Here is a 27,201-nt window from a genome sequence, read left to right on the forward strand (position 1 = left end):
TAGCCAGACTACGGTTTGCAACTGCACATGGGGACAAAGATCGTATTTGTTGGAGAAATGTCCTCTGGTCTGATGAAACAAAAATGGCCTTAAAGACCATCTTTATGTTTGGAGGAAAAAGGGGGATGCTTGCAAGCCGAAGAACACAATCCCAACCGTGAAGCGTGGGGGTGGCAGCATCATGTTGTGGGGGTGCTTTGCTGCAGGAGGGACTGGTACACTTCACAAAATTGATGGCATCATGAGGTAGGAAAATTATGTGGATATATTGAACCAACATCTCAAGACAATCAGTCAGGAAATGGTCGCAAATGGGTCTTCCAAATGGACAATAACCCCAAGCATACTTCCAAAGTTGTGTTAAAATGGCTTAATGACAACAAAGTCAAGGTATTGGAGTGGCCTGACAGTCCTGACCTCAATCCCATAGAAAATTTGTGTGCAGAAGTGAAAAAGCGTGTGCGAGCAAGGAGGCCTACAAACCTGACTCAGTTACTCCTGCTCTGTCAGGAGGAATTTGACAAAATTCACCCAACTTATTGTGGGAAGCTTGTGGAAGGCTATCCGAAATGTTTGACCCAAGTTAAACAATTTAAAACAATGCTACCAAATACTAATTGAGTGTATGCAAACTTCTGACCAACTGGAAATAATGAAATAAATAAAAGCTGAAATAAATCATTCTCCGTACTATTATTCTGACATTTCACATTCTTAATATAAGGAGGTGATCGTAACTGACATAGGACATTTTGTTCTAGAATTAAATGTCAAGTATTGTGAAAAACTGAGTTTAAATGTATTTGGATTAGTTATATGTAAACTTCCGACTTCAACTGAAGCTCGTCTGGTAGGCTTTTTTCACTGGGCAGCTCGCGGCTGGGCTTGTCCTTATAGTCTTTAATAGTTTGCAATCCCTGCCTAATCCGACGAGCATCAGAGCTGGTATAGTAGGATTCAATCTTAGTCCTGTATTTACGCTTTGCCTGTTTGATGGTTCATCTGAGGACATAGTGGGATTTCTTATAAATGTCCCTGTTAGAATCCCACTCCTTAAGTGGCAGCTCTACTCTTTAGCTCAGTGTGGATGTAGCCTGTAATCCATGGCTTCTGGTTGGGGTATGTATGTACAGTCACTGTGGGTGACTGATGTGTTATACTCCTCACTGCCATCTGATGAGTTCCGGGAAACATATTCCAGTATGTGCTAGCAAAACAGTCCTGTAGCTTAGCATTTATGTCATCTGACCACTTCCGTATTGAGCGAGTCATGGGTAGTTCCTGCTTTAGTTTTTGTTTGTTTGCAGGAATCAGGAGGATATAATTATGGTCAGATTTGCCAAATGGAGTGCGTGAGAGAGCTTTGTACGCGTCTCTGTGTGGGGAGTAAAGGTGGTCTAGAGTTGTTTTTTTCTCTGGTTGCATATGTAACATGCTGGTAGAAATTAGGTAAAACTGATTTAAGTTTTCCTGCATTAAAGTCCCCAGCTACTAGGAGCACCGCTTCTGGATGAGCATTTTCTTGTTTGCTTATGGCTTTATATAGCTCGTTGAGTGCGGTCTTAGTGCCAGCATCAGTTTGTGGTGGCAAATATACAGCTACGAAAAATATAGATGAAAACTCTCTTGGTAAATAGAGAGGCTGTAGACCAATCATGAGATACTCTACCTCAGGTTAGCCTTGAGACTTCCTTAATATTTGAGGGGTACAGTATAGTACCTGTCACAGTGATGAGTGAGCCTAATTGAGACAGAGCACCACTCACTAGATTGACAGTTAATCATAGACACATTACACCACTGAGCTGGGGAAACAGCTCAGCCTCCTCCTACTAGTCACGCAGTTCTGGAGCCTATCAGTGTCCGCCTGAGATTTATGTCACACAGGCAGTCGCCTCGTCTCAGGCCTGGCTTGGCACTTGTCCATCCAACCCTCCTGTGATGGGGTGGACAGCAGCCTGCAGTACTTGAGAGATGGAGAATGGGAGAGCTCAGGCAGTACTCAGACAGCACGGAACCTATAACCATAGTTAGATTTAGTCATCATTATTGTCAAGTTAAGAGAGTGAATACTTCCTTTGATAAAGGCTGGTGATTCATTGACAGAGATGGGAATGCAGGGATTTAGCGTGTGGATTGACAATGCTTGTCAAGATGCTTGTGGAGCAAGCTAAGGTTTTTGATTACTAAAGAATGTGTTAAGTTTTTCTTAAAGTGTGATAGAAGTTTAAGAGCTATTATAATTGCATGCACACCTCAATGACAGACATTTTCAGGCCTGTGAGAGAGAAAAAAAGACAGAGAGGAGAGGGAGGCAGCTTGCGTTTAAGGTTGTTCCCGGTTGAATAGCTTATTATGCTGATTTCTCACTTGATTTTAATATCCAAGGATATTTGCTTAATGCCACGCAATTAAATCACTGCAACACTGATTTTGAATGGACCCCTAGAGACTAAAAATATATTTAAAGCATAGGCAGTGTGGCAATTATGTTTTTAAAAATAAATAACTCTTCGTGTGTGCTCAGGATAGCAAATGCACTGGCAATGGATGTCAGTTCATTCCAATTCCCATTTATCTTCTCGATCGGCCATCTCATTGGCTGCCTGGTTGTGAAAAATGACCAATCAGTGTTCCATGCCGCCGGGCAGGAACTTCTTCCATGATACCTTCTCTGTTTACCAAATGAGCATATCGGCAGGTTGACATTTTAATGGGATCTGCCATTGATAACAAGAAACTATTGAAAAGCTAATCACGGCACGGTGGTGGCGTCTCTCTCCCCTGCTTTGCATTTCACAACATGACACTGCTGTGCTTGTTGTCGTTACTTGTGGGTGAGATGGATAGTACAGCACCCCTTTCGCAATACATCAACTGCCGGTGCATTGTCTGTGACTGTGTCTCCTATTTTTTGAGAATGTTGTTAATTTCAGCACTTAAACAGCAGATGGATAGGAAAGGAGACTTCTAAATCAACACAAAATGCACTCCTCATTGAGTCCCCAAGGGTGTTGGACTGTTTGTTAGGGTTGTTAGTGATGGCAGTGGCACAGAGTGGCAGATACAAAGGAGCCAGGACCAGATCCACAGAAACCAAACTAAGCGCTCTGGCATGAGAGAACAGATATCTGGGTCCTCAGGCCTGGCCACTGCACTAACACTCCTGGGACATAGAGTGTGTGTAGATACCCAATATACTGTAGCAACTATGCACCAGCAGTGGGGCTGAGGCTGCTCAGCTGCAATTCCATGTGTAGTGTACTTTGCTTTGGGTGATGATGATGGTGATTTGCTATTGCTTTATGATGACTTTATGATGACTTTACATTGCAAAGTGTAAAAGCACAGCACAGTATGTCATCTGTCTTGAGATAACTTATCGTTTTACTCTGTCTACCAGAAGACTACAGCCTTTCTGGTCCTATAACAGGACTGCACTGATGATAACTGCCAAATATGCAGAGATATTAATTCACCACGGACTAGCAGAATCCTTTTTCTTCTTTCACGACTCTGACGAGTCCGAGGCAGAGTATATACGGCTCCCTCGGGAACAGGCCACGACCCCAGTGATCTGCGTGAAGAGGAGGCGGAGAAAGAGAGACGGAGAGCGGGCTGCCTTCTGAGGAGTCAGTCTATCGAATAAACCCCCACTCCCCTCAATTCTTTTAGCATGCAACTTTTGGACAATAAAATGGATGAGTTATTGGGAAGATTAAACTACCAACGGGACATTAAAAACTGTAACATCTTATGCTTCATGGAGTCGTGGCTGAACGATGACAATATCAACATACAGCTGGCTGGTTATACGATGTACCGGCAGGATAGAACAGTGGCATCTGGTAAGACAAGGGGCAGTGGGCTATGTAGTTTTGTAAACAACAGCTGGTGTACGATGTCTCAAGCTATTGCTCGCCTGAGTATTTCATGATAAGCTGCAGACCATATTACCTACCGAGAGAGTTTTCATCTTTATTCTTTGTAGCTGTTTACATACCACCACAGTCAGAGGCTGGCAGTAAGACAGTATTGGATGAGCTGTATTCCTCCATAAGCAAACAAGAAAATGCTCATCCAGAGGAGGCGCTCCTAGTAGCCGGAGACTTTAATGCAGGGAAACTTAAATCAGTTTTACCAAATTTCTAACAGCATGTTAAATGTGCAACCAGAGGGAAAATAACTCTGGACCACCTTTACTCTACACACAGAGATCCATACAAAGCTCTCCCTCGCCCTCCATTTGGCAAATCTGACCATAATTCTATCCTCCTGATTCCTGCTTACAAGCAAAAATGAAAGTGGGAAGCACCAGTGACTAGATCAAAAATAAGTGGTCAGATGAAGCAGATGCTAAGCTACAGGACTGTTTTACTAGCACAGACTGGAATATGTTCCGGGATTCTTCCAATGGCATTGAGGAGTACACCACATCTGTCATTGGCTTCATCAATAAGTGCATCGATGACGTTGCCCCCACAGTGACCGTATGTTCATACCCCAACCAGAATCCATGGATTACAGGCAGCATTCGCACTGAGTTTAAGACTAAAGCTGCTGCTTTCAAGGAGTGGGAAGGGTGGGGGAGAACAGGAAGGGTGAGAAATTCATATCTTCATTTAAACCAGGGTACTTAGTGGCCTGTAGTTTGTCAGTACAGGTGCATCAAAGCTGGGACAGAGAGACTGAAAAACAGTTTTTATCTTAAGGCCATCAGAACTCATATGGCAGGTGAAAACCGGAGACAAATTCAACCAGGAAGTGGGAAATCTGAGGTTTGTAGTTTCATTTAAGTGATTGCCTTTCCAATATGCTGTGTCTATGGGGCCAGATTGCACTACCCAAGGCTTCCAGCAGATGTCAACAGTCTTTAGAAAGTTTTTGAGGCTTCTATTGTGGAAGGGTATTGAATAAGAGCTGTTTCAACAAGTGGACTAGGCTGAGGCAAATCAGTTGTTTACTGCGGTCAAGCGGGCGCGCAGCTCCTTCTTTTTCCCCTGTAATGAATTGTCCGGTTGGAATATTATTGAAGATTTATTATAAAAAGATCCTAAGGGATTGATTCATCGACAGTAATTTTGTGCTCGCGCATTGTGCCTTTGGAATAGTGAACTAAACGCAAAGCTGAGGTATTTGGACATAAATATGATCGTAATCGTACAAAACAAACATTTCTTGTGGGAGTCCTGGGAGTGCATTCCGACCAAGATCAGCAAAGGTAAGTGAAGATTTATAATGCTATTTATGACTTTTATTGACTCCACAATTTGGCGGGTAACTGTATGGCTTGCTTCTGTGGCTGAACACTGTTCTCTGATTATTGAATATTGTGCCTTTGCCATAAAGCTTTTTTGAAATCTGACACAGCGGTTGCATTAAGAACAAGTTTATCTTTAATTCTATGTAGAACATGTATCTTTCATCAATGATGAGTATTTTTGTTATTTGATGTGGCTCTCTGCAACTTCTCCGGATGTTTTGGAGGCATTTCTGAACACGGCGGTTTTGGATATAAATATGAACTTGATCGAACAGAACATACATTGAGTCCTGGGAGTGTCATCTGATGAAGATCGTCAAAGGTTAGTGATTAAGTTGGTCTATATTTCTGCTTTTTGTGACACCTCTCTTTGGTTGGAAAATGGCTGAATGCTTTCTGTGACTAGTTGCTGACCTAACATAATGCTATGTTCGGCTTTCGCCGAAAAGCCTTTTTGAAATCGGACACTGTGGTTGGATTAACGAGAAGTATATCTTTAAAATGGTGTAAAATCATTAAAATCCAGACAGAAAATATTTACACAAGAAGCAATCTAATATCACACAGTCAAAACTCTCTGTCGTTTAGTTAAGTTCACCATTGCCACCTGCTTGCATTGTTGAGGAATTTTAATTGAGATTTTGGTTGTTTTGAATTTGGCGCCCTGCAACTTCACTGGCTGTTGGCGAGGTGGGACGCTAGCGTCCCGAACGATCCCAGAGAGGTTAAACTCAGTTTCACAATTCCTGACATTTCATCCTAGTAAAAATGACCTGTCTTAGGTCAGTTAGGATCACCACTTTATTGTAAGAATGTGAAATGTCAGAAAAATAGTAGAGAATGATTTTATTTATTTTCATCACATTCCCAGTGTGATGAATTAGTATTTGGTAGCATTGCCTTTAAATGTTTTTTTCTTGAGTCTTACGTTTCGGGTAGCCTTCCACAAGATTCCCACAATAAGTTGAGTGAATTTTGGCCCATTCCTCCTGACAGAGCTGGTGTAACTGAGTCAGGTTTGTAGGCCTCCTTGCTCGCACACGCTTTTTCAGTTCTGCCCATAAATGTTCTATAGGATTGAGGTCAGGGCTTTGTGATGGCCACTCCAATACCTTGACTTTGTTGTCCTTAAAGCCATTTTGCCACAACTTTGGAAGTATGCCATTTGCGACCAAGCTTCAACTTTCTGACTGATCTGGCTTCTTCCTTGCTGAGCGGCCTTTCAGGTTATGTAGATATAGGACTCGTTTTACTGTGGATAAATATAATTTTGTACCTTTTTTCCTCCAGCATCTTCACAAGGTCCTTTGCTGTTGTTCTGGGATTGATTTGCACTTTTCGCACCAAAGTAAGTTCATCTCCAGGAGACAGAATGCGCCTCCTTCCTGAGCGTTATGATCGCTGCGTGGTCCCATGGCATTTATGCTTGCGTACTATTGTTTGTACAGATGAGTGTGGTACACTCAGGCGTTTGGAAATTGCTCCCAAGGATGAACCAGACTTGTAAAGGTCTACAGTTTTGTTTCTGAGGTCTTGGCTGATTTCTTTTGATTTTCCCATGATGTCACGCAATGAGTCACTGAGTTTGAAGGTAGGCCTTGAAATACATCCACAGGTACACCTCCAATTGGCTCAAATGATGTCAATTAGCCTATCAGAAGCTTCTAAAGCCATGACATCCTTTTCAGGAACTGTTTAAAGGAACAGTCAACTTAGTGTATGTAAACTTTGTCGTGGAAATTTCCTCTATTTACCAAATCATGAGCGCAAACCACAACACAAGTCAGAGTTAGTTATCAAAGTCCATCTTTAATTATATGAGCTCTATCACAACCCTGTGACTCTCAGATCAATTCAGTGTCTATCAATGAATTCTCTGAGAGCCCCCCCTACATTGCAACTGAGATCCTTTAATAGCAAAGAACACACATAGTCAGACAGCATAGACATAATAAATCATTCAGCTTTGTCTCCTTACTCAAACCCAGAACCATAAACCAGTCCTCCATATCAACAGGCATATATCAAATTGTCATTTAGATACAACCAATTCTAAATACAACCAATCCTGGACAAGGTCACGGGGAGCATAGAATGATTCCAGACACTGCCATCCTCCTCTCCCCGATGGGAAAAGTAGGGAATGACTGACACACAGACACAGTGGAGCAAAAGATATGTTTACACATGATGACACCTTGACCTCTCCCCTCTCTGCGGCCCATGCAACTTAGTCTTGACATAGAACAGATAACTGCCAATGGCCACCACTATAGTACAACAAAATACATTCTTATGAGAAATAACTCATAAGCATATCATGAAAATAAAACATTTTATCTATGTTACCCACCAATTCTGATTATTCCCCAACAACTTTTGATACTTGTGATACAGTGAATTACAAGTGAAATAATCTGTCTGTAAACAATTGTTGGAAAAATGACTTGTGTCATGCACAAAGTAGATGTCCTAACCAACTTGTCAAAACTATAGTTTATTAACAGTTGATGTCGGATGTTTACATACAGTTAGGTTGGAGTCATTAGAACTTTTCAACCATAACCAATTATTAAATGTCAGGAATTGTGAAAAACTGAGTTTAAATGTGCTTGTTTAAGGTGTATGTAAACTTCCGACTTCATATATATATACTGTGTATATGCTGTGTGTATATATATAAATATACTCCGGATTCCGACATTGCTCGTCCTAATATTTATAGATGTTTTAATTCCATTTTTGTGCTTTTAGATGTGTGAATTGTTAATGTTACTGCTCTGTTGAAGCTAGGAACCACAAGCATTTCACTCCACCCGCAATAACATCTGCAAAAATGTGTATGCGACCAATACAATTTGATTTGATTTGTGACGCAAATTTGCAGCAAGCTCATATTTTCACATGCAAATTAGTTTAGTTTCTGGTCTTGGAAGTCATGTGTTCACCAGAAATGGCTTCTGGTAAACTGTTTGCCACCTGCTGCCACAGGTTTGCCACAGGTTTGCCACATATTCAAATAAAATCTTGAGAGAATTGTCTGCCAGAAAAAAACCTCTGGTGACCTGTTTAAATATTATTGTTACCAAAGGTTTGCTGCAGATTCACCAACGGTGGAGAAGAAGGGTCCTTGTGAGGGGAAAAACAGAGAGAGAGAGAGGGAGGTGAGTGTGGTATATAAAATAATACAGTGTGGGATTATAGAAATAAACAGAGAGAGATAGAGAAGAGTTTTTAGTTTGACTGTGTTTTGTATATTAATGTGTATTTTTGTGTGTGTATTGTATAAATGTATATATGTTTGTCTGTGCTTGCCTATTTTAATGCTTGTTTTTGTATTGTGCAGGGCTCATTTGTAAAATAGACTTCAGTCTCAATATGACTTCCCTAAAAAAATGTGTATATATATATATATATATATATATATATATATATATATATATATATATATATATATATATATATATATATATATATATACACACACATTCTTTTAGGGAAGTCATATTGAGACTGAAGTCTATTTTACAAATGAGCCCTGCACAATATATATATATATATATATAAATAAAACTAATGAAAACACCCAGCAGGGAGAATGATTGTCAGACTAGAAACCTTTTGTCATTGGGAAATATCACGGCTATGAGGGGAATTTTTTTTTTGAGAAAATAAAATGTAAATGCCTTTACTGAGTTGTGTATTTCTAATAGTAGAGAGGCTAGGAGAGAGAATATGCTTGATGGGTGAGGGTTTAGCTATAGAGAAAAGCAATGGGTGAGCTAGACAGAGCGAAGGAGTGCGAATGAGATTGGGTCACACTCCGCAGGTCAGGCTCTGTAACGGAAGGCCCTATCAGTCCCCCCTTGACCTGATGCTGCTCAATGGAGAAGGCTCCCATACAACCAGCAGATATGTTTTTCACCTCCAATCTCATCTCTTCTGAAATTATGTTTTTGCTTTTGAAGTGGTTTTGTAATGAGACGGATTATAAGCCTTTCTTTCAGACTACGACCACATTTTCTTACAGAGAGCTACTGTAGCATTAATCTATGTTGTAGAATGTTCACTAAGGGAGGAGAGAACATATTTGAAAGGAGGGAGAAAGTGTGTGCTAATCCTTGTAGTGTTGAAATTGTGAATACTGTAAGTCATTTGAAATCATGAAGGATTTTATTGGATAATGGTTGTTAGTGTTTCCCTTGTGTGTATAGAAAGTATATTCAGACTGTTATTATGTATCTAAGGCAATAAGTAAGGCCAAGAAACATTAATAATAGTTAACATAATAATAGCTTAATATATTTCTCTGGTCATAATATTTTCCTGACTCATTTAGCATACGGGGCATACTTATGATTAGCTACAACCTAGTCCTCTAAGAGTTGATTTTGCACTTTTGGGACTATTACATTGGTTTCATTGTAACTGTGGACGTTTCTGAAATTATTTGATATGCCAAGCCTAAATAAAAGCTGAAATACAAGCTGAAATAAATAATTCTCTCTACTATTATTCTGGCATTTCACATTCTTAAAATAAAGTGGTGATCCTACCTGACCTAAGACAGGAATGTTCTTACTAGGATTAATTCTCAGGAATGTTGAAAAACTGAGTTTAAATGTATTTGGCTAACGTGTCCCTAATCTTCTGACTTCAACTGTATATGAAGTGTAATATTGGGATGCAAACTCAAAATTGAATAAATGTCACCTCTATATCTAACATGGTACAGGTGTGCATAGCAATGTGTGATGTGTATACTTTTGTTTCAATGTAGATTTGTTTAAGACTGCCAATAGTCACTCTGGTTGAGTCTGCAGTAAAAGGTTGTTAAGAGTCTGCGGCAAAAGCATCTATTGATCCAAATGTTTTCAGAACTCTCTATTGCTCCCATTTTGTGATATGTTTACAAGTGCCTCTCTTCCACCCTTGATGTCGGAGAGGAACAAAGCCTTGTTGTTGGGATCAAATAGAGAGAGGCTTCAGAGAATTCAAATGGGAGGAGAAATGAAAAGGAGAAGTGTCTTTGCCCTTCCGTTTCCCTTGCTCTGAGATAGCCCCTGTATTTATATATATTTTTTCAATGGGAGCATCTCTCTGCTTTTACATCAATCCACTGTTGTTTTTCTCCCCTCTTAACCTTCTTAACCTCTCTCATTTGCTATATTCATAGTTTCTCATACTTCTCTTTATCTTAGTGTGGTATTATCTCCTACTCCTACCCACCAGGGATCTCCCTCCCTCCTTGCCATTGTGGCATGCCTAGCATCCCCCAGTACAGCCTGTGACCAGGGTCTGGGTCCTGCAGTGCTCAAATATGAGTTATGATGTGCTGGATCAGTCCTAATCTTGTTATGTATGTTCCTATGCCCTTGGGAGGATCAACAGGGGATGAATGTGATTTTATCAGATTTCAAATGCTTTTGAATCATAATCATAAAAGGTCCTAATGCATTATATATCTCTGTGTCTAAGTGTGTTACTGTGGGTGTATGTATGTATGTGTGTGCGTGGGTGTGTGCATGCGTGTGGGTGTGTCCATGCATGTGGGTGTGTGCATGCATGTGGGTGTGTGTGTACTGTATTCAGGCGGTGGAGGATTTATTGTATATGCCTGGGTGTGGCTGTGAGTCACATGAAGATGATAAAAGAATGCATGAACAGTCTTTCTTCAACAAGGACAACATGATAGCAACACTCATTTACTCCTGGCGAACATAATACAGTTCAGAAGATCATACATACACTTAAACAAGCATGCTTTCAGATTTTGCTTGTTGGTCCAGTACGCATATTTCTTCTGTCAGTTGATAAGACATTATGTTTTGGGGGATGGGAGTGTTTTTTGTAACATTGCCAGGTGTGGAGGAACAAAACCTTGTTGCCTTGTAACCTGTCTAGTTATTCAAGCAGTAAATATATATATATATTTTTAACCACTTACCAATCTCTCTATTTTATTTTTATCTTTTTGATGGAACTCATCACTGTTAATGTTATTCAGTGAAGATTGTTTTAAAGTACATTATAGGTCAACAGTTCACTGCTTAAATAAAGGTAGGACAAGGCACCTTTTCTCACAAGTGCAGCTTTTCTAACATCAAAGTAATATCTTGGATTTATGTTGAATGGAACTTTGGGTTATTATTCTGGGTGCTGTTGAATATGTATAACTTGTAATAGACAGAATATGCATCATCTATCCCACGCTTTCAAGTCCATATTTATCAACGAGATTGTCATGGAGATGGATTGAACCGGTGCCAACTCTTTATTTGAGGATTTCTGTAAGTCTCTAATGCCTATCTAAAGAATATAGAGAATGACATTCAAAATCAGTGAATGCCAAAGTGTTCCCTTCTGTTTACTTGAAACTTATATTGTTAATTTGGCATAGAGACAAACAGGAGTAAACTTCATCACCTGCAAACAGGAGGAAACTTCTACACCTGCATTGCTTGCTGTTTGGGGTTTTAGGCTGGGTTTCTGTATAGCACTTTGACATATCAGCTGATATAAGATAAGCTTTATAAATACATATGATTTGAAACTTTGTTGAAGCTAACATCAAATCTAAGAAGTGTTTGTTAGTCAATGTGTATGTCTAGTGAGTAAATATTTACATATTATTTTACAAGGAGAAAATGACTCTCAGCATGAATGTTAATGAATGTAAATACTAGCGTTAGTTGGTTAGCTCAAATGATTTTGTACTGCCACAGCAATTTACACAATATGGCAATACATAATGTCACTAATATTCCACATGACATGTATAACTCACCTGTCATAATAGCAGCATAATACCTGTCGCACATACTGTATAGTCCAGTTATGAACTAACAAAATGTTGCTATGGCACTGCTGTTGACATACAGTATTGAGGCAGAATGTCTTGAGGCTCCAAGTTGGCAACAAAAATATGAAGTCAAGCATTAAAACAGGCAAGCTATTACAGAAACCTAAAAACCTATAGTCCTCTCTTGTGAATTAATAAATAGGCTAGTATCAGAAGTCAAGCTCATATTAAAGGTGACTGAGAAAGTGTATAATCATAGAGTTGATAATGGTAAGGGTTGGCAGGTTCGGCTTTTCAGAAAAGTCAGATGACTGTTTCATGAGAGGCGGAGGTTTCACCGTAATCATCATGTGCTGTGTTTAAAGGAGAGCCAGTTGAGGTTGTGTTGACCCCAGCTCTTTGCTGGAATAAGGAGATGGTGGAAGATAACAAGAGTTCCAAGTAACGTACTGCTGCTAAAGAGGTTCTTCACACCGTGCGCTAGGATTTCAAAGTAAATGGATGCCGCTCAAGGTTAAAGTTGAACAGCATGTCCATCACTGCAGCATTCAAGTTATCTAAAGTTGTCATATATAACAGTCCACCAGGGTCAATCCTTAGACCTTTCCAACATCTTGAAGCGAGGTCAGTACTTGTTGTATGTCCGTGTCTATCAACCTTTCTGAACGAGCTACACATGCTGCACATGTTTTCAGGGCTTTAACTCAATGAGAGTCAAGGAACATTGTGCATCAGTTGAGATAGTGGACTGCACACTCCTCCCTTCATCATCACTTCTCCATTCTTGCTGTTTCTTGTCCTTGTAGTCCTACCGCCAAGCTGTGCATTCACTTTCATGTCCCCCCTGAAACAGAAGGGCACGGTGGAGAGTGTCAGGCAAAGCGCTTATGGCTGAGAGATGGACTTGCCCACCTCCTCCCAAAATAGATGGGAGGAGGTGATGATACAGCAACAAATTGACCAAAGGTGCACCTTGCATCTTCCAACTCATTTGTTTCGAGACTCCTTTGAGGAGGATTTAATAAAGGTGGGGTTTTAGGCATCCGGGACAATAGTGCCAATAGTTAACTGTTTGAGTGTTTGTAGGCTTGTTGAGAGTTTGATTGAGTGAGACAGTTATAGTGGTGTCAAAAGGGGATTGTTTTTTTTGCTGAATAAAATTTGTTGTATCGAATACATTTTTCTTTGCATATTTGATACCTCCAACTCTCTCATTGCATATTCAACACCTCCCCATCATCAAGGGAGGGTAAAAGGCATCCATATAAAATGGAGAACAATACATGTGTCCCTACATAACATTAACTTGCAGAGACAACAGAGATGTGTTAAAAGCATGTGTATAAAACTAAGAGCAAACACAATTTCCCTTCACAGAGTCTGTGAGGAGAACATTGCCTGCTCATTTGCTCTTACTTTTACGAGTACCTCTGGGTGCAGAAACCGGGAATGACTCTGAAAGATCTAATTAAGCAAAGCGCCTTGAGTGCTGAGATTTCAACCCCAGGAGCACTGACACACATCAGGGGACGTCAGGCTGGAGAGGGGGAGATTTTGGTTGTACTAGCCTCTCGGGCCTTTAGATATGTGGCCACACCACCCCTCTCTACCCCTTTAACATAGGGGGCCAAGGGGCATCCAGATCTGTCACTTCTTATAATAGATAATTTGTGGAACCTAAACCAAGGGAAGTTTCTCCCATCTACAGTGGGGCAAAAAAGTATTTAGTCAGCCACCAATTGTGCAAGTTCTCCTACTTAAAAAGATGAGAGGCCTGTAATTTTCATCATAGGTACACTTCCACTATGACAGACAAAATGAGAAAAAAAATCCAGAAAATCACATTGTAGGATTTTTAATGAATTTATTTGCAAATTCACTTTTTTCTGGCCACGTTTCCGTAAAGCCCAGGTCTGTGGAGTGCACGGCTTAAAGTGGTCCTATGGACAGATACTCACATCTCCACTGTGGAGCTTTGCAGCTCCTTCAGGGTTATCTTTGGTCTCTTTGTTGCCTCTGATGAATGCTCTCCTTGCCTGGTCTGTGATTTGTGGTGGGCGGCCCTCTCTTTGCAGGTTTGTTGTGGTGCCATATTCCTTCCATTTTTTAAATAATGGATTTCAGGGTGCTCCGTGGGATGTTCAAAGTTCAAAGTTTTGGATATTTTTTTTATGACCTAACCCTGATCTGTACTTTTCCACAACTTTGTCCCTGACCTGTTTGGAGAGCTCCTTGGTCTTCATGGTGCCGCTTGCTTGGTGGTGCACCTTGCTTAGTGGAGTTGCAGACTCTGGGACCTTTCAGAACAGGTGTATATATACTGAGATCATGTGACAGATCATGTAACACTTAGATTGCACACATGTGGACTTTATATAACTAATTATATGACTTCTAAATGTAATTGGTTGCACCAGATCTTATTTAGGGGCTTCCTAGCAAAGGGGGTGAATACACATGTGCGTACCACTTTTCCATTTTTTATTTTTTAGAATTTTTTTGAAACAAATATTTTTTTCCACTTCACCAATTTGGACTATTTTGTGTATGTCCATTACATGAAATCCAAATAAAAATCTATTTAAATTACAGGTTGTAATGCAACAAAATAGGAGTAAAAGGCCAAGGGGGTGAATACTTTTGCAAGGCACTGTAGTGTCATGTAAAATTGTATATAACTGCCTTAATGTTTCTGGACCCCAGGAAGAGTAGGTACTGCCTTGGGGATCCTTAATACATATAAATACAAATACAAATACTGGAAGAAAGAAAAAGCCTGCACTCACTGTAATGTTCTTTACATTTTAATGTCTTACATTTTAGCAGCATTCAACAGACATCCACCCATATTTATAGATGGTTGTAGTACTGCTTCTTAATTGTAATACTGCTTCTTAATTTTTTCACTATCATAATTTACATACATTTTCTACTGTTTTCCAGAAGATCTTCAAAATTAAAGAAAAGCACACCAGTTTAAAGTGTCTGACTACAGCGGACTTCTTGTCACCAGTTCTGATGTTGCTCTTGTGCTCTGTAATACGGACTTGGAATTCTCTCTTAGACTTTCCAACATAATAATAGCCACATGGGCATTTCAGTAAATAGACCACACATTTTGTTTAACAGAAAATGTTACCCCTGAAATACATTTTCTCCCCGTATGAGGGACGGGAATAAATTACCCTCGATCATTGCATTAGAGTTCTCACAATTATGACATGGAACATAGACTGAGGGGAGGGTAGATGGGAAATGCTGAGGGGGTACATACAGTCGAAGTCGGAAGTTTACATACACTTAGGTTGGAGTCATTAAAACTCGTTTTTTCAACTACCCCACACATTTCTTGTTGGTTAGGACATCTACCTTGTGCATGACACAAGTACCTTTTCCAACAATTGTTTATATACAGTTTATCTCACTGTATCACAATTCCAGTGGGTTAGAAGTTTACATACACTAAATTGACTATGCCTTTTAACAGCTTGGAAAATTCCATAAAATGATGTAATGGCTTTAGAAGCTTCTGATAGGCTAATTGACATATCAGTCAATTTGAGGTGTAACTGTGGATGTATTTCAAGGCCTACATTCAAAATAAGTGCCTCTTTGCTTGACATCATGGGAAAATCAAAAGAAATCAGCCATGAACTCTGAAGAAAGATTGTTGACCTCCACAAGTCTGGTTCATCCTTGGGAGAAATTTCCAAATGCCTGAAGGTACCACATTTATCTGTACAAACAATAGTACGCAAGTATAAAGACCATGGGACCACGCAGCTGTCATAACACTCAGGAAGGAGACGCATTCTGTCTCCTAGAGATGAACGTACTTTGGTGCGAAAACCGCAAATCAATCTCAGAACAACAGCAAAGGACCTTGTGAAGATGCTGGAGGAAACAGGTACAAAAGTGTCTATATCTATAGTAAAAAGAGTCCTATATCGACATAACCTGAAAGGCCGCTCAGCAAGGAAGAAGCCACTGCTCCAAAACCGCCATAAAAAAGCCAGACTATGGTTTGCAACTGCACATGTGGACAAAGATCATACTTTTTGGAGAAATGTCCTCTGGTTTGATGAAACAAAAATAGAACTGTTTGGCCATAATGACCATGGTTATGTTTGGAAAAAGGGGGATGCTTGCAAGCCAAAGAACACCATCCCAACCGTGAAGCACGGTGGTGGCAGCATCATGTTGTGGGGGTGCTTTGCTGCAGGAGGGACTGGTGCACTTCACAAAATAGATGGCATCATGAGGCACAAAAATTATTTGGATATATTGAAGCAACACCTCAACACATCAGTCAAGTTAAAGCTTGGTCACAAACAGGTCTTCTAAATGGACAATGACCCCAAGCATACTTTCAAAGTTGTGTCAAAATGTCTTAAGGACAAGAAAGTCAATGTATTGGAGTGGCCATCACAAAGCCCTGACCTCAATCCTATAGAACATTTGTTGGCAGAACTGAAAAAGTGTGTGCGAGCAAGGAGGCCTACAAACCTGACTCAGTTACACCATCTCTGTCAGGAGGAATGGGCCAAAATTCACCCAACTTATTGTGGGAAGCTTGTGGAAGTCTACCCGAAACGTTTGACCCAAGTTAAACAATTTAAAGGCAATGCTACCAATTACTAATTGAGTGCATGTAAACTTCTGATCCACTGGGAATGTGATGAAATAAATAAAAGCTGAAATAAATCATTCTCTGTACTATTATTTTGACATTTGACATTCTTAAAATTAAGTGGTGATCCTAACTGACCTAAGATAGGTAATTCTTAGTATGATTAAATGTCAGGAATTGTACAACTGTACATTTCTGAATGGAAAAACAGAGACCTTGGAGTGCAAAGAAGACTAACTTGATTATGTTGGTACACAGGTTCTCCTGGCATTGTTGTTTTAGTCACGTTTGTGGGGACAGACTTGATGGAGGACAGATGCTAGGCGATTGGGGAGGAGGTTGTGTTGTCCTAATTACAAGGGGCTTTGGGGTTTGAGTTCTGGGTCTTAGTGGGCTCATGTTTCATCAGTGATTACCCTCACCAACCTCAGCCTCACCTTGTTGCTGTAAATATCTAGCCTACTAGAGTACTCGTCCCTTTGTTTCAAATATCCATAGCAGGCTGATTAAATGCCTGCCACACAGTCGTGCATGCCCCTGAACAAGGCTGTCACGATCGTTGTATTGAGGAGACCAAGGCGCAGCGTGATATGAATACATGTTCTATATTTAATGAAGAAAGAACATTAAAACAAACTTACAAAACAACGTGACGCTATATATCAACAGTGCAGACACAGGCAACTAGACATAGACATAGACAATAACCCACCAAATACCCAAAGCAGATGGCTGCCTAAATATGGTTCCCAATCAGAGACAAGGATAAACACCTGCCTCTAATTGAGAACCAATCTAGGCAACCATAGACCTACATAAACACCTAGATGGTAAACAACCCCATAAACCTACAAAACCCCTAGACAGTACAAAAACCCTAGATGAGACAAAAACACACATACCACCCTCGTCACACCCTGACCTAACCAAAATATATAAAGAAAACAAAGAATACTCAGGTCAGGGCTTGACAAAGGCAGTTAACCCACTGTTCCTAGGCCGTTATAGAAAATAAGAATTTGCTTTATTAAATAAAGGTAATATAAAAATAAATAAATCAAATGAAATAGTAACAGAAATATGACAATGACTGTCGGCTTATATCCTCTCACATTTAGCGTAATATTATATTAACTCCTGCAGAATTATGCATTTCTTGCAGTAAAATGATACAAAATGTAATTTTGTCTTGGGAACAGAAATATGATTTATTTCTTTCAGCATCTCTTGAGAAAATGTGAATTTGTGTGTCTTATCATTGACACTGTTATGCAAGCAGACAGTATTTCAACCACATAAAATATGCACCCATCATATTCCTGTTTCATAGTTTTTTCAGCTTTTCATTTTCTTAAAACTGGTCAAATTGGTGAAATTTTTACATTTTGCACAGGACCACTTTCCGCTGTTTGGAAGTTATTGCTTTTTCTCCAAGAGCGAGACTATATACAGGGGGGTACCGGTACAGAGTCCATGTGTGGGGGCACTGGTTAGTTGAGGTAATATGTACATGTAGGTATAGTCATTAAAGTGACTATGCATAGATCCACTTCACTTAGAATTCTGGGGCAACAAGTTATGACAGAAGAGAAGCTGCTAGTATCTAACTATAGTTGACAAACAAATGGCCTACCAAATGTTGGTAGGCCATATGGTTTACCAAATGTCGGAAATTATAATTTGGCTTACCAAATGTCAGAAATGCTAAGCAGAAAGTTTTCTAAATTACGGGTGAAAGTAGCCAGTAGGCTATACGATCCCGTACGGAGTATCAGCAAAATAAGTTAATATTTAATTTTGGTGGATCGAACTGGGCAGTTAGACTACTTTTTTAAAAGTGATTTGTTTGACAATCAGATGAAAACATGATGACACAACACCCATTATATGCAAAACTTAGCCTGCAAAAAACAACAATAAATTGGATAAGATGTTTACATGCCACAGTATCCTTTCTAAAATCAGCATATGTCAGGCATCTTATTCAGGTTTCCCATAACCATGATACAAGCTTTTCAGTTTATTGCAAACGGGATATGATGTTTAAATGTGTCAACTCAAAAACAAACATTTTGACTATCCCGAATAATAATGGGATATTGGTGGGCATGTAAACGTTGTCAGTGAGGCTAGCATCTGAAGAGAGGTTACTCTCTTAGGAGGGATATGTCATTTAGATCTTTAGTGGTTGTACTCTATCCTCTGCAGAAATTTGAATGATTCCTTTCTAAAATGGGTTGAAAAATGCACTCCTACTCTAGTTAAGTTCTTTGGCCAAAATTAATGATTCAGTACTTGTAAACACATTCAGAATACCTTACTTACAATTACATTTCAGAACACTGTATCATTACCCAAAGGGAACTTGAAGGATGAGTCAGGTTAATCAGTTCATGCACCCCCCAATGGCGAAACACAAATGCAAAAACAGACATTTTGCTCATCGCTGAGTTTGGGGTCATGGCATTACAGTATGCACTATCTCTGACCCTCGTGTGACATTACCCTTGTTTCTCTCTCCTCCCTCCAGGTTCCTATATGCTGGTGAACTCTTCCCAGCATGCTGCAGGGCATCGCGCCCAGCTCCTGCTGCAGACGCTGAGTGAAAATGACACACACTGCGTCCAGTTCAGCTACTTCCTGTACAGCCGCGATGGCCACAGTCCAGGGGCACTGCGAGCGTATGTTCGGGTCAACGGCGGCCCGCTGGGTAGCCCAGTGTGGAACACGTCGGGGTCCCACGGACCACAGTGGCACCAAGTGGAGCTGGCTGTCAGCACCTTCTGGCCCAATGAGTACCAGGTAAATCCAGTGGCATCACTTCACTGCTACTTTCAGTCGTTACACAGCATGCTTCAATTCTCCCACTGCGTCAGCTACACATAATAGTGGCTAGAATCTAACAGGCTCATTCTGATCCCATTTCCTTCATGTATGATGTTAATGTAGTCTGTATAAGGCCTAGTGAAGGTGTTAGATATTAAGACAAATATACAGCATAAGGGTAACCAGCCAAAAGCTGAGCCTGATCATCCAGGACTGTGTGTGATAACTTTACTGTTCTCCAACAGTGAGATACTGTATGCCACGGGGAGACCTTGGTGTTAATCACATGCAAAGCTAGCTCAGTTTAATTGTCATTGCTCCCTTGGTAAATGTAGGCTAGGCTTGTTACAGTGTAACCTACTGAGACTGTCTCTGCTAACTGTACATCAGCAGTTGGAATACACAGCACTTCACTCCCTCAGTGGCAAGTCATTATCCACTCGGAAGCAAATTTACTGGCAGCCACTGTTGGTACCTGTGCGCTTTCTATTGGCCTTCGGATGGCGCGACCGGGCCATAAATTACATTTATATATTCTGCAAACTCTGCAGAGCTGTCAAAAAGCAATTAAGTTGAGAAGTGTGCGTTTTTTTGAGAACTGTCAAACCCTTCGACTTAATTAACTTCCATATTGTTCTGCAGGATCTGACCTTCAAGTGTAAATAATAGCTTTGTACAAACAGGAGCCAAAGGTAGGATGACACTGTGGAATTATAACTACACGGCCTGACAATGAGGGTTATTTAAACTTGACAACAACGTCGCCAATGGGCACAAACCCACCGTCGCTGGAACAGACAGGACTGGCATAAAGTGCTCTTCACTGACGAGTCACATTTTTCTCTCACCAGGGGTGATGGTCGGATTTGCATTTATCGTTGAAGGAATGAGCATTACACTGAGGCCTGTACTCTGGAAAGGGATTGATTTGGAGGTGGAGGGTCCATCATGGTCTGAGGCGGTGTGTCACAGCATCATCGGACTAAGCTTGTTGTCATTGCAGGCAATCTCAACGCTGTGCATTACAGGGAAGACATCCTCCTCCATCATGTGATACCCTTCCTGCAGGCTCATCCAGACATGACCCTCCAGCATAACAGTGTCACCAGCCATACTGCTCTTTCTGTGCGTGATTTCCTGCTAGACAGGAACGTCAGTGTTCTGCCATGGTCAGGGAAGAGCCCGGATCTCAATCTCATTGAGCACGTCTGGGACCTTTTGGATCGGAGGGTGAGGGCTAGGGCAATTCCAGCATGCCAGCAGCATACCACCCTGCATACCACTGCTGGCCTGCTTCTGAAAGTAAGCAGGTTTGGTCCTGGTCAGTTCCTGGATGGGAGACCAGATGCTGCTGGAAGTGATGTTGGAGGGCCAGTAGGAGGCACTCTTTCCTCTGGTCTAAAAAAATATCCCAATGCCCCAGGGCAGTGATTGGGGAGACTGCCCTGTGTAGGTTGCCGTCTTTCGAATGGGACGTTAAACGGGTGTCCTGACTCTCTGATGTCATTAAAGATCCCATGGCACTTATCGTAAGAGTAGGAGTGTTAACCCTGGTGTCCTGGCTAAATTCCCAATCTGGCCCTCAATCCATCACGGTCACCTAATAATCCCCCGTTTACAATTGGCTCATTAATCCCCCTCCTCTCCCCTGTAATTATTCCCCATTGTTGCAAATGAGAATGTGTTCTCAGTCAATTTACTTGGTAAAATAACTAATAAATAAAAAATTCCCCCCAGAAATGTCCGGTAACTTGCTGGTTCCTAGGTGGAAGAGTGGGGTAACATCGCACAGCAAGAACTGGCAAATCTGGTGCAGTCCATGAGGAGATGCACTGCAGTACTTAATGCAGCTGGTGGCCACACCAGATACTGACTGTTACCTTTTATTTTGACTTCCCCCTTTGTTCAGTGACACATTATTCTATTTCTGTTAGTCACAAGTCTGTGGAACTTGTTCAGTTTATGTCTCAGTTGTTGAATCTTTCTAATACTGGAACTCAACTATAGTTTTTTGCATATTTCTAAATCATCTTTATGGAGTCAGATATTCAGTTTAATAGACTAATAGCATAGTCTCATCAACTGCCGGACCTCCTCTGCCATCTCACCAGTCGTTATCACCGGCAGCTCTATGTTGAAAAGCCTCTCGGTTCCCGGGGCAAAAAACTTGTGCTAACATGGGGCTCGGATACAGGACATTACTAGGCTGCTTCCTACATGCACATTTACAACCGGCAAAGGTAGTTCAAGTTACTTTATGTATGCAAAACTGAATCAAGGTTTCTGTTCAGCTGTTATTGTACCAGCACCCCCTGTATATAGCCTCATTATTGATATATATTTTAATCATTTTTTAAACTTTATTTTGTTAGTACATCTTCTCTAAATTCTATTGTCTTAAAACTGCATTGTTGGATAAGGGCTTGTAAGTAAGCATTTCACGGTTCGGTCTACACCTCTTGTATTCGGCGCATGTGACAAATACAATTGAATTTGATTTGATTATTGTTACAGGAATTATTTTCCTCTGTTTTAATAACCAATTAAAATAAATCACTCTGTCAATTCATACGAGTTTGTAAGACCCTTATTGGTATAAAATGGACAGAGACCAACCTTTGAAATCAACCAGCTGCGTTTATTCTCGTGAGTACTGCCCATAACACATTTTACCACAGGTTATAAACTGAAAATGACATCATTAGTTTTAGTACTAACCCGTGTCATCTCCGCTCTAGTACAATGGCTGTATGGTTCTCACATGTCTCTCCCTATTAAGATAATATATGACCGAGCCAAGGTCAGCTTGTGTAGATAAGCCTTCTAGCCAGTCTGGCTATAAGTTCATTCATTTCTACCATGGTACAGACAGTAATTGTTCTAATTCTTGATTATATTTACACACATTATATTCAGTACTAGGATTAAAAAGAAAATTCATACATATACAGTAACATAATAGTATTCTGATTAGTACATATACAGTAACATAATAGTATTCTGATTAGTCAGTCCTGATTGAAATGTATACATAATTAGTCATCATTGATAAAAATTCCCTTAACAATTATTGTCTGATGTCTTTATTTGTAAACTTATACAGGGCTCTCTTGTAAAATAGTTGTATCTCATTTTGACCCCCTGTTTAAGTACTCACACATTACAATGGAGTGGCCCTGTCATTTTGACAAGCAATAAGTCAGGGCTGCACTTCGATCATATGTGTGGGCAGGTTGCCCTCAATGCTGGGAAAACAAACCTCGCCCCCATGTCTAATAACTGTCTCACTATTACTGGGGGCGGTGATTTGATATTGATTGGATTTCACTGGAGCCCACAGACCTCCACCTCCACATGATGGGTACGGAAGCCACCTGTCCCCAGAGACACATGGCCCTTTCCTTGCTATACTATCTGCTGTTATAGCTTTAGAGCTGCCTGTGTCTAGAATGCTGAATGGGGCCCTGTGTCAGGCAGTACATTGTGCTTCCCGATAAAGCCATTATTTCGCCAAGACCTCAGGGGCTTGTAGAGAACTATAGAACTTATCCATCTATTCCTCTTTTCCTCTCTCACTCACTCTGTCTCTCACTTAAATTACAATTGCTTTATTGACATGTCACAATGTACATATTGCCAAAACATATTTTGAAATTAAGTGATTCATTTACAATATTAATATCATTAAAATAATAATAATAGTCAGGATTGTCAACAGGACAATCAGAAACAACAATAATTAAGGGTAAAAATAACCGTACAATGGATAATAACAATGGCATAGAGGATATGTGCAGATTCGCTGGTCTGTCAGACACTGTCTCTCATCTTATCTTCTGCAACAATTTAGTGCACTGCCAACCCACAGCTCTCCACTTCCTCCCTCAACAGGATGGGTAAGCCTATTCTCATAAGAGATGTCTTTGAATAATGGTTTCAAATTTGGGGAAATGACACTCATTGTTTTATATTTTTTACATTTTGTTCGGGAAATGCAGCTCTGTCTCGAGTTCTGTTGTGATGCAGTGATGGCATAGCCTCTACAGTGTCTACCCTTTTTCAATGGTAATGCTGTGCTCACTGAGCCTGTACTTTGGTCAAGGCCTTTCTAAGGTTTTGATCAGTAACCATGGTCAAATAGTTTGCCATGGTGTGCTGTCAATTTAGGGTCAGATTGCATGGCATTTTGCTTTGTGTTTTCCAATAGGTAATTTAGTTTTGTTTTGACGATATTGTCATTTTGATATTCTGATCCTGTGGTGTTAGTAGAACAGGTCTTTAAACTCAGGATAAGCTGGATGAGGGTGACTCTTTTCTTTGCTCAGCAGAGCTTGGTAAACTTAATTTGTATTATTAGTGGCCTAATTCTCCCCTGATGCATTGTTTGTAGTTTTCCTCTGGACATCTGAGCAATCGTACAGAACTCTGCATGCAGGGTTTCAATGGGGGTGTTTTTCCCATTGAGTGACATCTTGTTTTGCAAGTGGGACCCCACTCCCCGCTGCAATAAAGTGCTATTGGTTCAATGACATATTCAATTAATTTGAGACTTATTTTCAAAGGTGTTTCAATTTGAATTTGTTTTTGCTTTTTCATGACATAGAATGCCCTGCATGCTTTCTCAGTTCATTCATGGGGCGGCAGGGTAGCCTAGTGGTTAGAGCGTTGGACTAGTAACCGGAAGGTTGCAAGTTCAAACCCCCGAGCTGACAAGGGTACAAATCTGTCGTTCTGCCCCTGAACAGGCAGTTAACCCACTGTTCCTAGGCCATCATTGAAAGTAAGAAATTGTTCTTAACTGACTTGCCTAGTTAAATAAAGGTAAAATAAAAAAAATTGCCTCAATTACTGTAGGTGTCCAGTTGAGCTTATTTTTATTGTAGTACTCTGTATATTTTGTACCATTTGAGGACTTTGGCCTAATTCCCTGTGATTTGGATCTTCAATGGAAAATCAGTATTTTGGGGTTTACTGCCAGGGTCCAGATCTGGCAGTACTGCTCTAGCAAGTCCAGGCTCTGCTGTAGGCCATGTTCTGTGGGTGACAGACACAGGTCATCTGTGAAGAGCAACCTGAATTGTGGAGACTAATACCAGGTGTTTTTTCTAGAATAGTTGTCAATTCATTGATGTAAATATTGATAAGTGCCAGGCTGAGATTTGCAACCTTTGAAAAACCCCCACCCCTGATTAAATAATTCTGTCCTTTTCTTGACAATTTTGATGCCACGCGTATTATTGATTTCATTATGTCATATGTTTTACCCCCTATACAACTTTCAATTACTTTGTAGAACAGTATGCCAAATAAAATAAAATGCTTTTTGGAAGCATAAATGTCATTCTTATTTTGGTGGACATATTTATCGATCAGGGTTAGCAGGGTGTAAATATGATCAATCGTGTGATGTTTTGATATAAGTCCAAATTGGATTTTATTCAAGACATTGTGCTTATTATTAAGGACACCTGCTCTTTCCATGACATAGACTGAACAGGTGAATCTAGGTGAAAGCTATGATCCCTTGTTATGACAGAGGTTAAAGAGGGTTGAGACATCGATTGTGTACAGTATGTGTGCCATTCAGATTGTGAACAAGCAAGAGAAAATATTTAAGTGCCTTTTGAATGGGGTATGGTAGTAGGTTCCAGGGGCACTGGTTTGTGTCAAGAACTGCAGCGCTGGTGGGTTTTTCACACTCAACAGTTTCCCGTGTGTATCAAGAATGGTCCACCACCCAAAGGACATCCATCCAACTTGACACAACTGTGTCAAGCATTGGAGTCAACATGGTCCAGCATCCCTGTGGAATGCTTTTGACACCGTTTAGAGTCCATGCCCTGACTAATTGAGGCTGTTCTGAAGGAAAGGGGAGAGAGCAACTTCAATTTTAGGAAGGTGTTCCTATTGTTTTGAATACTCAGTGTATAATACTACAGAAATCCACGTTACTGTTTACACAAATGTTTCTGTAATTGTTAGTGTCAAATTTGTATCCATTCTTAAAGATGTGGGTCCTTGGTCCTCTCTTTTTTTTCCCTGACCTATCTTGTGGGTCAGTAACTGTGCAATGCATTGTCTAGAGCTTTGTGATAATAATTAAGACCTCTGCCTCAGGAGGACAGTTTGAATTGATGCAAATGCCTCTTACATTTTTTAAAAATGCTTCAAAACAAATGCCAAAGCTTCATTCAATTGTATAAAGGATAACAGCAATCAAATTTGTTTCAATATTTACCCCTCCAAGGTATCTCACTTATTTGTTTTAATTCTACTCCCCAGGTCCTGATCGAAGCAACTGTTTCCAGGGAGCGGCGAGGCTACATCGCCATTGATGACATCATGCTCCTGACCTATCCCTGTTGTGAGTACCATCACCAATGTATAAGAGGAGGGAGGTGGTTGGGGATTAAGTAACAGTATAAAATAGAAAATGTAGAGACAGATACTGCATAGAGAGTGAAATGTAGAGAGTTAGTTCCATTTGATAAAGAGGAAAAGAACGGTAATGGAAGATTTACTTTTTCATTGGTTGATTGCAATGTGGGTCCAAATGTGGGTCCATGTTTGATGTGAATGACATTTGCCCAAAACACTCACCACATACACTTGCCTCTTCAGCTCCAGCCACTCCCCTGTGATTTAGTCTCAAGAGCACTCATAATGTGCCCAACTGACTCAAGGTTAGAGATGGAAAATTAGAAAACTTTTTCTGATTTATCCCACAAAGTAAATGCACCCTCTAAGTATGCAAAAGTTCTAAAAAGCTCTTTAGCACTTCTCTCCTCTGTATTATATACTGTATTATATACAGTGATTATTGATGTTTATTGCAGTGTTTGTATTTTTTGTCAAATGTAGCGCTCATCTGTGAAAGAGCATGACTCAGCATGACTACCTGTCAAAATAAATATTAGATGGTCGACCGATTATGATTTTTCAACGCCGATACCAATTTATTGGAGGCCCAAAAAAGCCGCTACCGATTAATCGGCCGATTTAAAAATAATAATAATAATGTATTTGTAATAATGACAATTACAGCAATACTGAATGAACACTTATTTTAACTTAATATAATACATCAATAAAATCAATTAAGCCTCAAGTAAATAATGAAACATGTTCAATTTGGTTTAAATAATGCAAAAACAAAGTGTTGGAGAAGAAAGTAAAAGTGCAATATGTGCTATGTAAGAAAGCTAATGTTTCAGTTCCTTGCTCAGAACATGAGAACATATGAAAGCTGGTGGTTCCTTTAACATGAGTCTTCAATATTCCCAGGTAAGAAGTTTTACGTTGTAGTTATTATAGGAATTATAGGACTATTTCCCTCTATACCATTTGTATTTCATTAACCTTTGACTATTGGATGTTCTTATAGACACTTTAGTATTGCCAGTGTAACAGTATAGCTTCCGTCCCTCTCCTCGCTCCTCACTGGGCTCAAACCACCAACACAACGACAACAGCCATCATCAAAGCAGCGTTACCCATGCAGAGCAAGGGGAACAACTACTAGAAGGCTCAGAGCGAGTGACGTTTGAAACGCTATTAGCGCGCACTAACTAGCTAGCCATTTCACTTCGGTTACACCAGCCTCATCTCGGGAGTTGATATGCTTGAAGTCATAAACAGCGCAATGCTTGACGCACAATGAAGAGCTGCTGGCAAAACGCA

At 40.3% G+C, this 27,201-nt stretch overlaps 1 protein-coding gene across 3 annotated transcripts in view; it reads left to right on the forward strand.

The window, feature by feature from the left end:
- LOC112235448 (receptor-type tyrosine-protein phosphatase U) overlaps window positions 1-27,201 on the forward strand; it is a 323,340-nt gene that overhangs the window by 106,629 nt on the left and 189,510 nt on the right. For all 3 annotated transcript variants that reach the window (XM_042304415.1, XM_042304418.1, XM_042304417.1), the window contains exons 3-4: window positions 19,226-19,497; window positions 25,804-25,885. In XM_042304415.1, coding sequence (XP_042160349.1) covers window positions 19,226-19,497; window positions 25,804-25,885 — 354 coding nt within the window. The remainder of the gene's footprint in view (window positions 1-19,225; window positions 19,498-25,803; window positions 25,886-27,201) is intronic.

This window comes from Oncorhynchus tshawytscha, linkage group LG23, assembly GCF_018296145.1.
Source record: "Oncorhynchus tshawytscha isolate Ot180627B linkage group LG23, Otsh_v2.0, whole genome shotgun sequence".
Classification (NCBI taxonomy): Eukaryota; Metazoa; Chordata; class Actinopteri; order Salmoniformes; family Salmonidae; genus Oncorhynchus; species Oncorhynchus tshawytscha.